Here is a 14699-nt window from a genome sequence, read left to right on the forward strand (position 1 = left end):
AAATGGCATGAACTAATAATCGACCAAAGAGCAGTTACTGCCTTTTGGCTTGGTAGGGCAGTATTGTTGTCTCTACCATCTTGCCTTTGTGCTGTTGTCTGTGCTAAATAATGTTTGCACAATATTTTGTGCTGCTACCATGTGCTGCTGCCATGTTGTTGTCACCATGTTGTGTTGTCATGTGTCGTTGCCTTGCTATGTTGCCTTAGGTCTCTCTTTATGTAGTGTAGTGTTTTGTCCTAAACCTTGTCCCCGTAGGAAATCATTGTAAATAAGAATTTGTTCTTAACTGACTTGTCTAGTTAAATAAAATAAATCAAACTGGTGATATTCCACCCAAACCGGCTCTCCAACCCTGTTCCTGCAGCTACCCAGTGCTTAATTTGGTAAGCCAAGTGAAATCTGTTCGGGAACATCGATAGTAACGTTTTCACAACAAAACATATTTAATTAAACTGTTGACAGGCCCTCTGAGTGCTGGAGAAAGAAATGAAGGATAGAGTGGAAGAGATGGAAATGCACAGGGTAAGATATTCTGTAGCTAAAAGTAATTTGTCAGCCTATTAATTATGAACATATAAAAAAGCGGGAACGTGTACTGGAGCAATGAAGTGGTGACGCAGGGTTTCAAGCCTCCTCCTCAACCCTCTCTCGCTCTCTACCTACCCCAGAATTTCTGTTGCATCTTGCGCCATAGGGTATACTTGTCTGTCCATCATGCATGTAAACAACTAGCACTGATTGGTGAAGTAGGGCAGGAGTGAAACTGTGACAGTCAGTGCAGTGACAGCCAGGAGGAAAGGTGGAGGGATCAAAGGGTAGGACGGATGGATTCCGGAGTATAAATCCTTGATCATAAGAGAAGCAGCCAGGCACTCATGTGGATGGATCAATGGGTGGACTGGGGGCCTTTTAGTACCCCAAGCTGGGTATAGTTGGGGAAAGCAGGAAGTTAAGTAAGCAAGGACACAGAGATAAAAAGTAAATATAAAATACTAAAGGTGTGTTTTTAGTCTAGTTTTAAACATTGAGACTAAGTGGATTGACAGGCTGTCCATAAGGTTTGGTGCTCTGTAGGAGAAGGGACGCCAGCTTTGTTTTTTGTATTTGCAGAATGGCAAGAAGGCTGGTGTGCAGTTGTATTGGCATGTCTTTAAGGTATTTGGGAGCTTGCCAGTGTAAAGCTTTGTATGTTTTGTATTGGAGACTGATCAAACTTTTTGTTTCCTGGTCGGCAGCATTTTGTACGAGTTGGAGATGTTTCAGATTGGTAGCGTTACAACCTGATAGAAGAGCCTTATAGTAGTCTAGATAGGATGTAATAAAGGCATGGATTCATTTGTCTGCATCAGTAAATAAAAGTAAGATTAAAAAGTCCCCATCAAAATCCATCAGACTTTTTTTTGCATGGGCTGCGTCTCAGTCCTCCGCATCCGCCAATGGCGGCCTTCTGCATCTACGGTGGAAGGTAGCAGAATTTAGCTGTGTTTGTCAGAACAAAATCTGTATTCTCGCTGCCTTTTGGCTTACAAACTAATATGACAACTTAATGGAAAGATTAGACTCTCACAAACACGATGGTGTTTTCCGTTTTACTTTACAACCCCCACAAGAGTCACAGAACTCATCTGAAGTCGGTAACACCAATCTGCCAACTTCTGTCTGTAGCGTCCAAACAGTTTGTGTGTTACACACTATGACCTCTCTATGGAAAGGAGAGACTCTCAAGAACATGTACATCTCTAGGACGCCCAGAAGCCTTGCAAGACTCGTCTGAAGGTAGTTTAAAAACAAATGTATATATTATATATATTTTTAGACCTAAAAGAGTCCTAAAATTCCAAATCAAATAGCTAAATAATCCTTGGTATGACCATCTTAAAACAATTCCATTTGTTAGTTTAGTAGAACCCCTTCACTCCTTCGGTATTAAATAAAAAGGCTGCACTGGTTGTGTTCTTTATGTGGGTATTGATGGAGATTAATTTAAATTAATTTAGATTTGATAGACCATACATGTTAAATCGATTTTTTTTCTCATCTTTCCTACATAAATCCTCCAAATTCCTGAACAAAACTGTGAACACAGTCTACTTTTTTACTTTTTTATTGCCATTGAAAAGCTTTGGTATTCATTTTAAATATTGTTGTCGTTCAAAAAGTATAAATGATATCCCCCCAAATTCTCAAGCAGTCTAAGTTGGGGTGATCTGCACATTTAAATGTTGGTTTTGTGTTCATAGCTAAAAGACAATCAAATAATATCAGGGGAAGAAATTGACATTTCCTGAAGTAAATGTGCATGCTTGCAAGACATAAACTATTTATCGTTGTGAAATAATAGTAGTAGTGGTATTGGTAGTGACGGCAACCTAAGTGTTTCAACCACTCCACAAATGTCTTGCCAAACTATAGTTTTGGCAAGTCGGTTATCTACTTTGTAAGTAATTTTTCCAACAATTGTTTGCAGACAGATTATTTAACTTATAATTCAGTGTCACGATTTCAATGGGTCAGAAGTTTACATACACTAAGTTGACTGTGCCTTTAAACAGCTTGGAAAATTCCAGAAAATGATATCATGGCTTTATAAGCTTCTGATAGGCCAATTGACATCAGTTGAGTCAATTGGAGGTGTACCTGTGGATGTATTTCCACTTGGATTCGACGTGCAGCAGCAGAGCGAACACTTTATGACAAGGGTGGCTGGAGTCTTTGCCTTCCTCTGACACCGCCTGGTATAGAGGTCCTGGATGGCAGGAAGCTTGGCCCCAGTGATGTACTGGGCTGTACGCACTACCCTCTGTGATGCCTTGCGATCGGAGGCCGAGCAGTTACCATACCAGGCAGTGATCTAACCAGTCAGGATGATCTTGATGGTGCAGCTGTAGAACCTTTTGAAGAACTGGGGTCCCATGACAAATTTTTTCAGTCTCCTGAGGGGGAATAGCTTTTGTCGTGCCCTCTTCACAACTCTCTTAGTGTGATTGGACCATGTTAGTTTGTTGGTGATGTGGACACCAAGGAACTTGAAGCTCTCAACCTGCTCCACTACAGCCCTATCGTTGAGAATGGGGGGTGCTCTGTCCTCCTTTTCCTGTAGTCCACAATCATCTCCTTAGTCTTGATCACATTGAGGGAGAGGTTGTTGTCCTGGCCCCACACGGCCAGGTCTCTGACCACCTCCCTATATGCGGTCTCGTCGTTGGTGATCAGGCCTACCACTGTTGTGTCATCGGCAAACTTAATGATGGTGTTGGAGTTGTAGTCAATTCTCACATAGTGCATTCTCACATAGGTCTTCCTTTTGTCCAGGTGGGAAAGGGCAGTGTGGAGTGAAATAAAGATTGCATCATCTGTGTATCTGTTGAGGCGGTATGCAAATTGGATCAAGTTTCTTCGGGGTGCGGCCATGCCATGAGGAACGAATGACCTAACTCTCCTTGGAAACCAAACTCCTATCGACTTTTCCTATCCTACTCAGACAGAAGCAATCATCCCAGAAATTATCCTGTGAAACTCACTGTTTGCATTAAAGACTAAATGACTGAATTCTCAATCCATCCCTGCTGGGATCAGAGGAAGAATTTACTGCTTAGAAGAGCTCTCACAGACTTTGCTTTCCCGGACAACACTGCCTTTTTCCCGGCTCTATCATGGCTTAATCCCATCCAAACGTAATCCAACTGGGCAGGCAACATCGACATACAAGTGATATTACCCTGTAACATTTTTCATTTCCTCTTTCAATTTGTAAGATCATATCATTCAAAAACATCCTGTGAATGTACAATTGTATTTGTATTTATTAGTGATCACTCCTCCTGGGGTCCAAATATATTAAAGCACTTATATTACAAAAAAAACTAACGATAAAACAGTACATCATATAACATTATTACACCACTACATATCTACAATACTAAATGTTCAACACCACCAGACAACAATATCACAATGTATGCGTATACATCTGTCTGTACCTTTGTGTGTCTCTTCACAGTCCCCATTGTTCCATAAGGTGTATTTTTTAACGTTAAAAAAAATCTGATTCTCCTGCTTGCATCAGTTACCTGATTTGGAATAGAGTTCCATGTAGTCATGTCTCTATCTAGTACTGTGCGCCTCCCATAGTCTGTTCTGGACTTGAGGACTGTGAAGAGACCTCTGGTGGCATGTCTTGTGGGGTATGCATGGGTGTCCGAGCTGTGTGCAAGTACTTCAAACAGACAGCTCGGTACATTCAGCTTATCAACACCTCTTAAAAAAACAAGTAGTGATGAAGTCTATCTCTCTTCCACTTTGAGCCATGACAGATTGACATGCATGTCTGCAATTTTACTAAGTCCCTCTTTGTGGCTCCTGAACACACTACTGAACAGTAGTCTAGGCGCGACAAAACTAGGACCTGTAGAACCTGCCTTGTCGATAGTGTTAAGAGGGCAGAGCAGCGCTTTATTATGGACAGATTTCTCCCCATCTTAGCTACTGTTGTATCAATATGTTTTGACCATGACAGTTTACATTCCAGGGTTACCCTAAACAGTTTAGTCACCTCAACTTGCTCAATTTCCACATTATTCATTACAAGATTTAGTTGAGGTTTAGGGTTTAGTGAATGATTTGACCCAAGTGCAATGCTTTAAGTTTTGTATTTTGGTTGAGTACAGCAGCCATTCATATTTAATACTCTCGCCTGAATAACTGTGTTGTATCCCATTGTACCCTGCCTTTATATGGTATCTTTTAACTACCTATTTTAGTAAATAAAACCTTGAATTAATTATTTGTGAAACTGAAGCCATTTGCGAGTGACTGGGTTTTTACAGCTCCAGAGCTTATCGGCTATTCAGAATGAGAATATAATCAAATCTAATGTGATTATATTGTTAATATAGTAATTCATGGTATAACGGTTAATTATAACTACTGATATAGTTAATTCAAGAGTTTCTCTATATCCAACCCTTAATACATAGTAATGCCCCTCTTAAGATGACTACTCCTGGCTAGCGTTTCCATCCCAGAGCAAGCACCAATTTAGCTTGAAGGTAGCTCGGCCAGGACTCCTGTGCTACCACCGAAGCATACTCCTGGGCTACAATATCGGCCTGCTAGCTACCAAGAGCTACTTGGAACCCTACTAATTCCACGACTGGTCTATCGACATCACCGCACGAAGAGGCAAAAACAGACTTACCCCCATCGCGATGCCCCCCCCCCCTCCCCTAACTGCTTGCTTGCTAACCCGGTCTGCTAACTGATAGCTTGCCCTGGTCTACTAGCTGCTAGCTTGTTTAGCTCTGGCCTACTAACTGTTAGCTTGTTAGCCTGCTAACTGTCTGAATCGCTGTGTCCCCAGCCAGCCCAACCACTCACTGGACCCATATGTTCACTTGGCTACGCATGCCTCTCTCTAATATCAATATGCCTTGTCCATTACTGTCCTGGTTATTGATTACTGTCTTATTTCACTGTAGAGCCTCTAGCCCTGCTCAATATGCCTCAAGCAACCATGTTGTTCCACCTCCTACATATGCGATGACATCACCTGGTGTAAACATCTCTAGAGACTATCTCTCCCTTCATTACTCAATGCATAGGTTTACCTCCAATGTACTCACATCCTACCTTACCTTTGTCTGTACACTATGCCTTGAATCTATATTATTGTGCCCAGAAACCTGCTCCTTTTACTCTCTGTTCTAAACGTGCTAGACGGCCAGTTGGTATAGTCTTTAGCCGTACCCTTATCCTACTTCTCTTCTGTTCCTCTGGTGATGTGGAGGTTAATCCAGGTCCTGCAGTGCCTAGCTCCACTCCCACCCTCCAGGTGCTCTCATTTGTTGACTTCTGTAAACGTAAAAGCCTTGGTTTCGTGCATGTTAACATTAGAAGCCTACTCCCCAAGTTTGTTTTACTCACTGCTTTAGCACACTCTGCCAACCCAGATGTCTTAGCCGTGTCTGAATCCTGGCTTAGGAAAACCACCAAAAACCCTGAAATCTCCATTGCTAACTTTAACGTTTTCCGCCAAGATAGAACTGCCAAAGGGGGCGGTGTTAGCCTGCAGAGTTCTGTATTACTTTCTAAGTCTGTACCCAAACAATTTGAGCTTCTACTTCTAAAAATTCACCTTTCCAGAAAAAAGTCTCTCACTATAGACCTCCCTCTGCCCCCAGCTGTGCCCTCGATACTATATGTGAACTGATTGCCCCCCATCTATCTTCTGAGCTCGTGCTACTAGGTGACCTAAACTGGGACATGCTTAACACCCCGGCCATCCTACAAACTAAGATTAATGCCCTCAATCTCACACAAATTATCAATGAACCTACCAGGTACAACCCCAAATTAGAGGTCGAACGATTAATCGCAATGGCCGATTTAATTAGGGACGATTTCAAGTTTTCATAACAATCGGAAATCGGTAAACACGGGCACCCTCATAGATGTCATCTTAACTAATTCGCCCTCCAAATACACCTCTGCTTTTTTCAATCAAGATCTCAGCGATCCCTGCCTCATTGCCTGCATCCGTAATGGGTCTGCGACCAAACGACCACCCCTCATCACTGTCAAACGCTCCCTGAAACACTTCTGCGAACAGGCCTTTCTAATCGACCTGGCCGGGGTATCCTGGAATGACATTGACCTCATCCCGTCAGTAGATGATGCCTGGCTATTCTTTAAAAGTGCCTTTCTCACCATCTTAAATAAGCATGCCCCTCTCAAAAAATGTAGAACTAGGAATAGATATAGTCCTTGGTTCACGCCAGACCTGTCTGCCCTTGACCAGCACAAAAACATCCTGTGGCGTTCTGCATTAGCATCGAATAGCCCCTGTGATATACAACTTTTCAGGGAAGTTAGGAACAAATATACACAGGAGGTTAGAAAAGCTAAGGCAAGCTTTTTCAAACAGAATTTTCCATCCTGTAGTACTAACTCAAAAAAGTTATGGGACACTAAAGTCCATGGATAATAAGAGCACCTCCTCCCCATACTGGTATTTGATTATTTATTTTGCTCCTTTGCACCCCAGTATCTCTACCATTCCAGTGTTTAATTGCTATATTGTATTTACTTCGCCACCATGGCCTATTTATTTCCTTAACTTAACCTCATTTGCACTCACTGTCTATAGACTTTTTGTTTTCTTTTGTTCTACTGTATTATTGACTGTTTTGTTTATTCCATATGTAACTCTGTATGTGTCAAATTGCTACGCTTTATCTTGGCCAGGTCACAGTTGCAAATGAGAACTTGTTCTCAACTAGCCTACGTGGTTAAATAAAGGTGAAATAAAATGAAAAATAAATTAGATTAATTTGGTTAGGATAACAACATTAATCAAATCAATACTTTTTTTCAGTAATTAATCAGTAAATGATCTTTAATATAAATTAGCCTAAAGTCACAACAAACCAAATCAACATTTTTGAGGTAAACAGGTAAAAAAAAATGCGATTTTACTTGTTTTTTTATTTCAGTGATTTGTTTTCCTCATCCTTGTTGTGTAGTATAGGGCTCTGAAAAATACATGAACAAATGCTCCAAAAAATAATTGTATTTTAAAAAATCTCTTAGTAGTGCTGTGTAATTAAGCAAAAGTTTATTTTTGTTTTTTAAATAACTAATTGACCGATGTTGTTTCACTTATAAGCTCAATTTTCCATTTCTTTAGAGATTTCTCTCTAGGACATGTCGTCCAACTCACCATAGTTAGAGCAACTGCCCCTAAAAAACAACTTCTCATTTAGAAAACAGCCTCATCAATATGTGTCAAACACTTGGTCTACCTTCAAAATTTGCTACAAAGTGTAAATAGGATAACTTTGGTCATGTCAGTCTCATCCAAAACAGAATTTAGTGAGACCTGTGTCATTACTGCATCACAATGTAAATGAAGGTTGGGTTTGTTTCAACCCTTCCCACATGCCTACATCTGGCATTACACAAGTAATCATCAATTCAGAGTGCAGCTGCACACGCCCCAACCATAATGCCCGTGGTAAATTTGATTGACTTTGGGCTAGTTAAGACTAACGGTTAATTATGTTAAAATTTCAATAGCTCCAAATTTACTCGACCTAAAAATTCTCACACAAATATTGAAAGCATTTAATGGAAAAACTAAAAGGTGTGCAACATGAAAATATTGTCTAATTTTCATTGTGTAATTTATTGACAATCCCTAACTAGCCCCAGAGATAGAATATCCAAAGTCAAACCAATATCTCCACGGTCGCACACCAGCTGGCTGAAGCTAAGTGTCGAAATAATTTGGCTAACTCTTTCCACCTGCAAACACACACGAGACACCCACATTGAACCACTCTCCAAAACCAACTCATGTTTGAATTCGGTCATGGCCACTAGCAAATATGAAATGAGGCCAAATCAGCAAACGTGGTAATTAACTACAATTACCTATTCTTGTTGGTTCTTACCTGGGCAAGCCTGTGGGGCTGGCAGATACACGGACAGGAAAAGTGATAGAGACACGAGAGATCTAAAGAACAGTTGCTTAGGTATCTCTACCTGACAATACATCTAATTGATTGATAGCTGTTAGCAGTCTAAAAAGTATGCCTTATCTACTTTGAAGAACTACTGAAATAGTTATTTTTGTCAGACAGCAGGCAGCTAACCAGCTAGGCTAGACTCTTTGGGTTCTACTAAGCTAACATATTGAATTGTTTTAAGATGGTCATACCAAGGATCATTTAGCTATTTGATTTAGAATTTTAGAACCCCTTAAACTGACCGATTTTGATGTAGATGTTTTATTATGCTAATTCGATTTCCACAGGGGCGTGGACATCAACTATAGGTGGTTAAAAAAGCAAACCTCTCCTTTAAAGTTTTCCTTTGAAGACAAAGGAGCTTTTATGAAAATGTAAAATGTTTGATGTTTAAATAGCACAAATGGTATCAACAATCTTTTGCTAATTTAAAATGGTTAAAGTTGAAAAATTATATAAATGGAATCAAAAAGCTGTATACAGCCTGTTCCAGACCGGTCTGCACATTTTAAAGTTTGAATGATGTTTCTAGCTTAAGCGGTTGAAGGATAATTAGTGGACATGTTTACCATTCAACTCTATGGCCTTTGAAATGCACTGGGATTAATGCATTATGGTTTTAGTGTGAAAAGTACTAGCAAAAATGTTATTTTTCAAGCACATTGACCAGTGGCAATCTAGACGTTTTAGAGCTTTTGTTAGTTTTACAGTTTTGGCTCTACAGTTTCCAGAGGAAAGTGAATAATAATAAGTATGAACGATTTCTAAAGTTGCTCTTGATTTCAGCAAGCACACCTTGTAATAAAGTAAATACAACTAAAAAGAAAATAATCTTACCCTAACCAAGTGTTTTTTCAATACCTTGTTTGAGTGCTGAGTGTTAAATTGTCTGATACAAGCTAAGTATACTTAAAAAAAAATTATACTCTCTCATTGGCCTCCTACAGGTTGAACTGGAGACACTGGCAGTGATAAAGTGGATGCAGAACTATAACTTTGTTCTGTCTGCTAACCTGCATGGTGGGGCAGTGGTGGCCAACTACCCGTTTGACAAGTCAAGAGACCCCCGAATCAGAGGCAAGACTACATACGCCACAACCCCAGATGACAAGATATTCAAGAAGGTACAGGTGCATTAAAAAAAAGCTCAGTCAGATTATAGCACATGTTGAAACGTGTGTCTTTGTGTACTTACAGTTGGCCAGGACGTATTCGTATGCCCATAGTTGGATGCATAAGGGGTGGAACTGTGGAGATTTTTTTGATGAAGGGATCACCAATGGAGCCAGTTGGTATTCTCTGTCCAAAGGTGAGTAAAGGTCCTGCATTGATATTTGGATGAACTCAGATCAAAGTGTGATGACCAAAGTATGAAAAATGACGGTTGCTGGTACATTGATAACGTTTGATCATAAAGTTACTGGCTTTTAGTGATGGGATGTTAGGATCTTTTGACTCATTTCGTTCTTTAGATTCAGTAATGCCGAGAGCATGCAGGACCACCCCCTACCGGTGAATGATTATCTAAAAACTTGAAAGAATCATGATTCTACAAGCCTCTTGTTCACAATGGGGGGCATATTGGAGCTGTCATTTATGACTGAGACGGATAAAATTGTGCTTCAAACAATGTACATTTGTGACTCACAACTTGAATTCGGTCTTTTAAGTTCTGTTTTTCCATTGGATGAAATGAAAGACTCAGAGCTACAAAATGGTATATCATACAATCCATTTGAGGAAACAATGGGAAAGTAATTCTGCTTTAAAAGTTGATCAACTTGTAAATTCGCTTTGACAAAAGTCTTTCAATGTTTTGGTACTAGTATTGGAGAGCCCTTTGTCTACGCCCATTCAACATTGTTCACACCCTCTTAAGCCTTAGCCCCACCCATCTCTTTAAGGGTTGACCAAGCATGCTGTACTAACTTGCCAGTTACTTGCAGACATTTGAGGGAGGACAGCTCACTAAACATTACTCGCCCTAGCAGAGCTGGTTAGGCTGTTATGTTATCCAGAGCGTTGGTGACTGCAACTGTGCTGTCAGATTGTCCGTAAATGCAGAGCGTTTCGTGTTCAGAGTGTACACCGGACTCTCTGGCCAATAAATAGGGTTGATCCGAAAGCTCTGACCTCACAATGACATGTCATGCTTTAGAAGCTTCTGATAGGCTAATTGACATAATTTGAGTCAATTGGAGGTGTACCTGTGGATGTATTTCAAGGCCTACCTTCAAACTCAGTGCCTCCATGCTTGACATCATGGGAAAATTAAAAGAAATCAGCCAAGACCTCAGAAAAAATTGGTAGACCTCCACAAGTCTGGTTCATCATTGGGAGCAATTTCCAAACGCCTGAAGGTACCACGTTCATCTGTACAAACAATAGTACGTAAGTATAAACATCATGAGAACACTCAGGAAGGAGACGCGTTCTGTCTCCTAGAGATGAACATACTTTGGTGCGAAAAGTGCAAATCAATCCCATAACAGCAAAGGACCTTGTGAAGATGCTGGAGGAAACAGGTACAAAAGTATCTATATCCACAGTAAAACGAGTCCTATATCCTGTTATGGCTGCGATCCCCATACAGGGACCAACTTCAGAGTGACAACTAAAAATACAACTTCGTAACATTAAACATTCTTGAAAATGCAAGTGTCTTACACCCTTCAAAAGATTAGAATCTTGGTAATCAAACTACGTTTTCCAATTTAAAATAGCTATTACAGAGAACAAATCTCATGCTTTTGTTTGAGAAGAGCAATCAACAACAAACATTTTCCGCCATGACAGTATTTACACATTCACATCTGAAGGTAAAATTATGACTTACATTCTGATATCTTGCTCTTATTTCTCTTCCTGAGGGTCCCAGTGATAAAATGAAGTGCCGTTTTCTTTGATAAAATCAATTTTTATAGCCTAAATCTAAACATTTTGTAAACCGTTTGTGCCGTGAATTCCATCTCTATCCATTTTTTACGTAGCATTCGACATAAACAATCGTTTATCTAGTCATGGTTGGTTTCAGTGCATTCCTCTGGATGTTTGCAACACAGCCAAAATCATTGGTTTTTTTTGCGGGGAGTATTGACTGACGTGAACTGATTTGAAGACAAAGAGCAATGACTACCTTACGCACCAATAATTTTAGCAACGCTTCATTGATTGACTATATTTCTGCCCAATGACCACTGATCTTCTTGAAATCTAGCTGAGGTAAACGGCAGTATGTAATGGTTTGGGGTTGGACCACAATTCCTAGTTTGTCATCGCACGCGCAGGGAACTCCATTCTCGCCTTGACGATCAGAGGAGTTGCTGTAAGGCTTTTTACGCGCAGCTGTATTTCGGAAAGTTGTAATTTCAACGATTTCATTGAAGATGTCATGGCGAATAAATCAGGTAAAGTGAAAGTAAAAGTGAGACAGATTTTTTGTTTGAGGAATCTTGGAGTGTTATGATTCAAACGAACTGAGGAGCTGTTTCTGCAAGGACAGGACGTACTTCTGGACGGGTAAGTGCTAATGCCGTTTTTATGAAGAAAAAATAAATAAATATATATATATATATACACACAATACAGTGCCTTGCGAAAGTATTCGGCCCCCTTGAACTTTGCGACCTTTTGCCACATTTCAGGCTTCAAACATAAAGATATAAAACTGTATTTTTTTGTGAAGAATCAACAAGTGGGACGACATTTATTGGATATTTCAAACTTTTTTAACAAATCAAAAACTGAAAAATTGGGCGTGCAAAATTATTCAGCCCCTTTACTTTCAGTGCAGCAAACTCTCTCCAGAAGTTCAGTGAGGATCTCTGAATGATCCAACGTTGACCTAAATGACTAATGATGATAAATACAATCCACCTGTGTGTAATCAAGTCTCCGTATAAATGCACCTGCACTGTGATAGTCTCAGAGGTCCGTTAAAAGCGCAGAGAGCATCATGAAGAACAAGGAACACACCAGACAGGTCCGAGATACTGTTGTGAAGAAGTTTAAAGCCGGATTTGGATACAAAAAAGATTTCCCAAGCTTTAAACATCCCAAGGAGCACTGTGCAAGCGATAATATTGAAATGGAAGGAGTATCAGACCACTGCAAATCTACCAAGACCTGGCCGTCCCTCTAAACTTTCAGCTCATACAAGGAGAAGACTGATCAGAGATGCAGCCAAGAGGCCCATGATCACTCTGGATGAACTGCAGAGATCTACAGCTGAGGTGGGAGACTCTGTCCATAGGACAACAATCAGTCGTATATTGCACAAATCTGGCCTTTATGGAAGAGAGGCAAGAAGAAAGCCATTTCTTAAAGATATCCATAAAAAGTGTTGTTTAAAGTTTGCCATAAGCCACCTGGGAGACACACCAAACACGTGGAAGAAGGTGCTCTGGTCAGATGAAACCAAAATTGAACTTTTTGGCAACAATGCAAAACGTTATGTTTGGCGTAAAAGCAACACAGCTGAACACACCATCCCCACTGTCAAACATGGTGGTGGCAGCATCATGGTTTGGGCCTGATTTTCTTCAGCAGGGACAGGGAAGATGGTTAAAATTGATGGGAAGACGGGATGGAGCCAAATACAGGACCATTCTGGAAGAAAACCTGATGGAGTCTGCAAAAGACCTGAGACTGGGACGGAGATTTGTCTTCCAACAAGACAATGATCCAAAACATAAAGCAAAATCTACAATGGAATGGTTCAAAAATAAACATATCCAGTGTTAGAATGGCCAAAGTCCAGACCTGATCAAAGTCCAGACCTGATCCAATCGAGAATCTGTGGAAAGAACTGAAAACTGCTGTTCACAAATGCTCTCCATCCAACCTCACTGAGCTCGAGCTGTTTTGCAAGGAGGAATGGGAAAAAATGTTGAGTCTCTCGATGTGCAAAACTGATAGAGACATACCCCAAGCGACTTACAGCTGTAATCGCAGCAAAAGGTGGCGCTACAAAGTATTAACTTAAGGGGGCTGAATAATTTTGCACGCCCAATTTTTCAGTTGTTAAAAAAGTTTGAAATATCCAATAAATGTCATTCCACTTCATGATTGTGTCCCACTTGTTGTTGATTCTTCACAAAAAAATACAGTTTTATATCTTTATGTTTGAAGCCTGAAATGTGGCAAAAGGTCGCAAAGTTCAAGGGGGCCGAATACTTTCGCAAGGCACTGTAGAAACAATATCTCACCCCATGTTCAAGAATGGACTTTTTCCTCGCTCATTTTACATGATTTGAAAACTAAATTTCCAAAATATTTTTTTTTTAAACAAAGCTATTATTCATTTAGAATTATATAAAAGCCCCTTGGACATTCTCACAGCTAAATTATTAACCACGTTGTTAGCAGGACAATATATTTTGGTCATGGCTCCCGGTGGGGCACAATGGGATTGCCTTGCAGTTCTCCAGCTGTATCCACTGAAACAGTGGTGGGCGTGCGAGGTTCAAGGCACGAGGGCTGGGGGCACGGGATGGGTTGCAGAGTCACGAACAGAAGACGGACCTAGCCCATGGGGAAGGGAGGAGGAGGGGTGAGGGGGGTGGACCCCCACCCTGACCCACTGGATAGCACAAAGCAACACTTTAAGTGGCATTGCGCTAATAATGGCACTGACTAGGGAAACGTTCCCGCTGTTCTTATAACCAGTCCGCCGTTCAAACTAAAACAATGTAACTAATAATGGTGTGAAAAATGCCACTTAGATATGAATTCGGGGGGGGGGAGGGGGAGGGGCAGATATGATTAAATATTAAAGCATTAGATCTCTCATTAAAGGCTTTACTCAAATGTTTAACTTAAATAAAAACTGGATTTAATGAAAATTACATGAAAAGCACACATTTGTAAATCCGGAACTCTAAAAGTAATTGGATACCTTACAAAAACTAGATATAAATTATTTGTGACATTGTGGTTACAATAAAGAATGTAAACAAGATGCTGTGTTTTTATTTACAGCAGTGATGGACAGCTGGTGGGATTTTGAAAACAGGATTTTAGAATCCCCCACCTGCAAAAAATGACATTGCGACCAAAGAGAACAGACAGAATGGACTTTGTTTTCATAAAGCCAGATTCTTTCTATGGTGCTACCCGTACCAGGGTTAGAACCGTAACCACAAGAGGACTTGAAAATGAGTGGGAGCTGAG

At 40.4% G+C, this 14699-nt stretch overlaps 1 protein-coding gene across 4 annotated transcripts in view; it reads left to right on the plus strand.

Annotated features, from left to right (window-relative positions):
* cpn1 (carboxypeptidase N subunit 1) overlaps positions 1-14699 on the plus strand; it is a 147487-nt gene that overhangs the window by 85691 nt on the left and 47097 nt on the right. For 2 of the 4 annotated variants that reach the window (XM_021565593.3, XM_090202559.1), the window contains exons 4-6: positions 9476-9652; positions 9726-9837; positions 11976-12047. In XM_021565593.3, the coding sequence (XP_021421268.1) occupies positions 9476-9652; positions 9726-9837; positions 11976-12047 (361 nt within the window). The remainder of the gene's footprint in view (positions 1-9475; positions 9653-9725; positions 9838-11975; positions 12048-14699) is intronic. The other 2 variants (XM_021565595.3, XM_090202558.1) reach the window with 1 other exon arrangement.

Source organism: Oncorhynchus mykiss, chromosome 16, assembly GCF_057628025.1.
Source record: "Oncorhynchus mykiss isolate SJ-2025 chromosome 16, ASM5762802v1, whole genome shotgun sequence".
Lineage (NCBI taxonomy): Eukaryota > Metazoa > Chordata > Actinopteri > Salmoniformes > Salmonidae > Oncorhynchus > Oncorhynchus mykiss.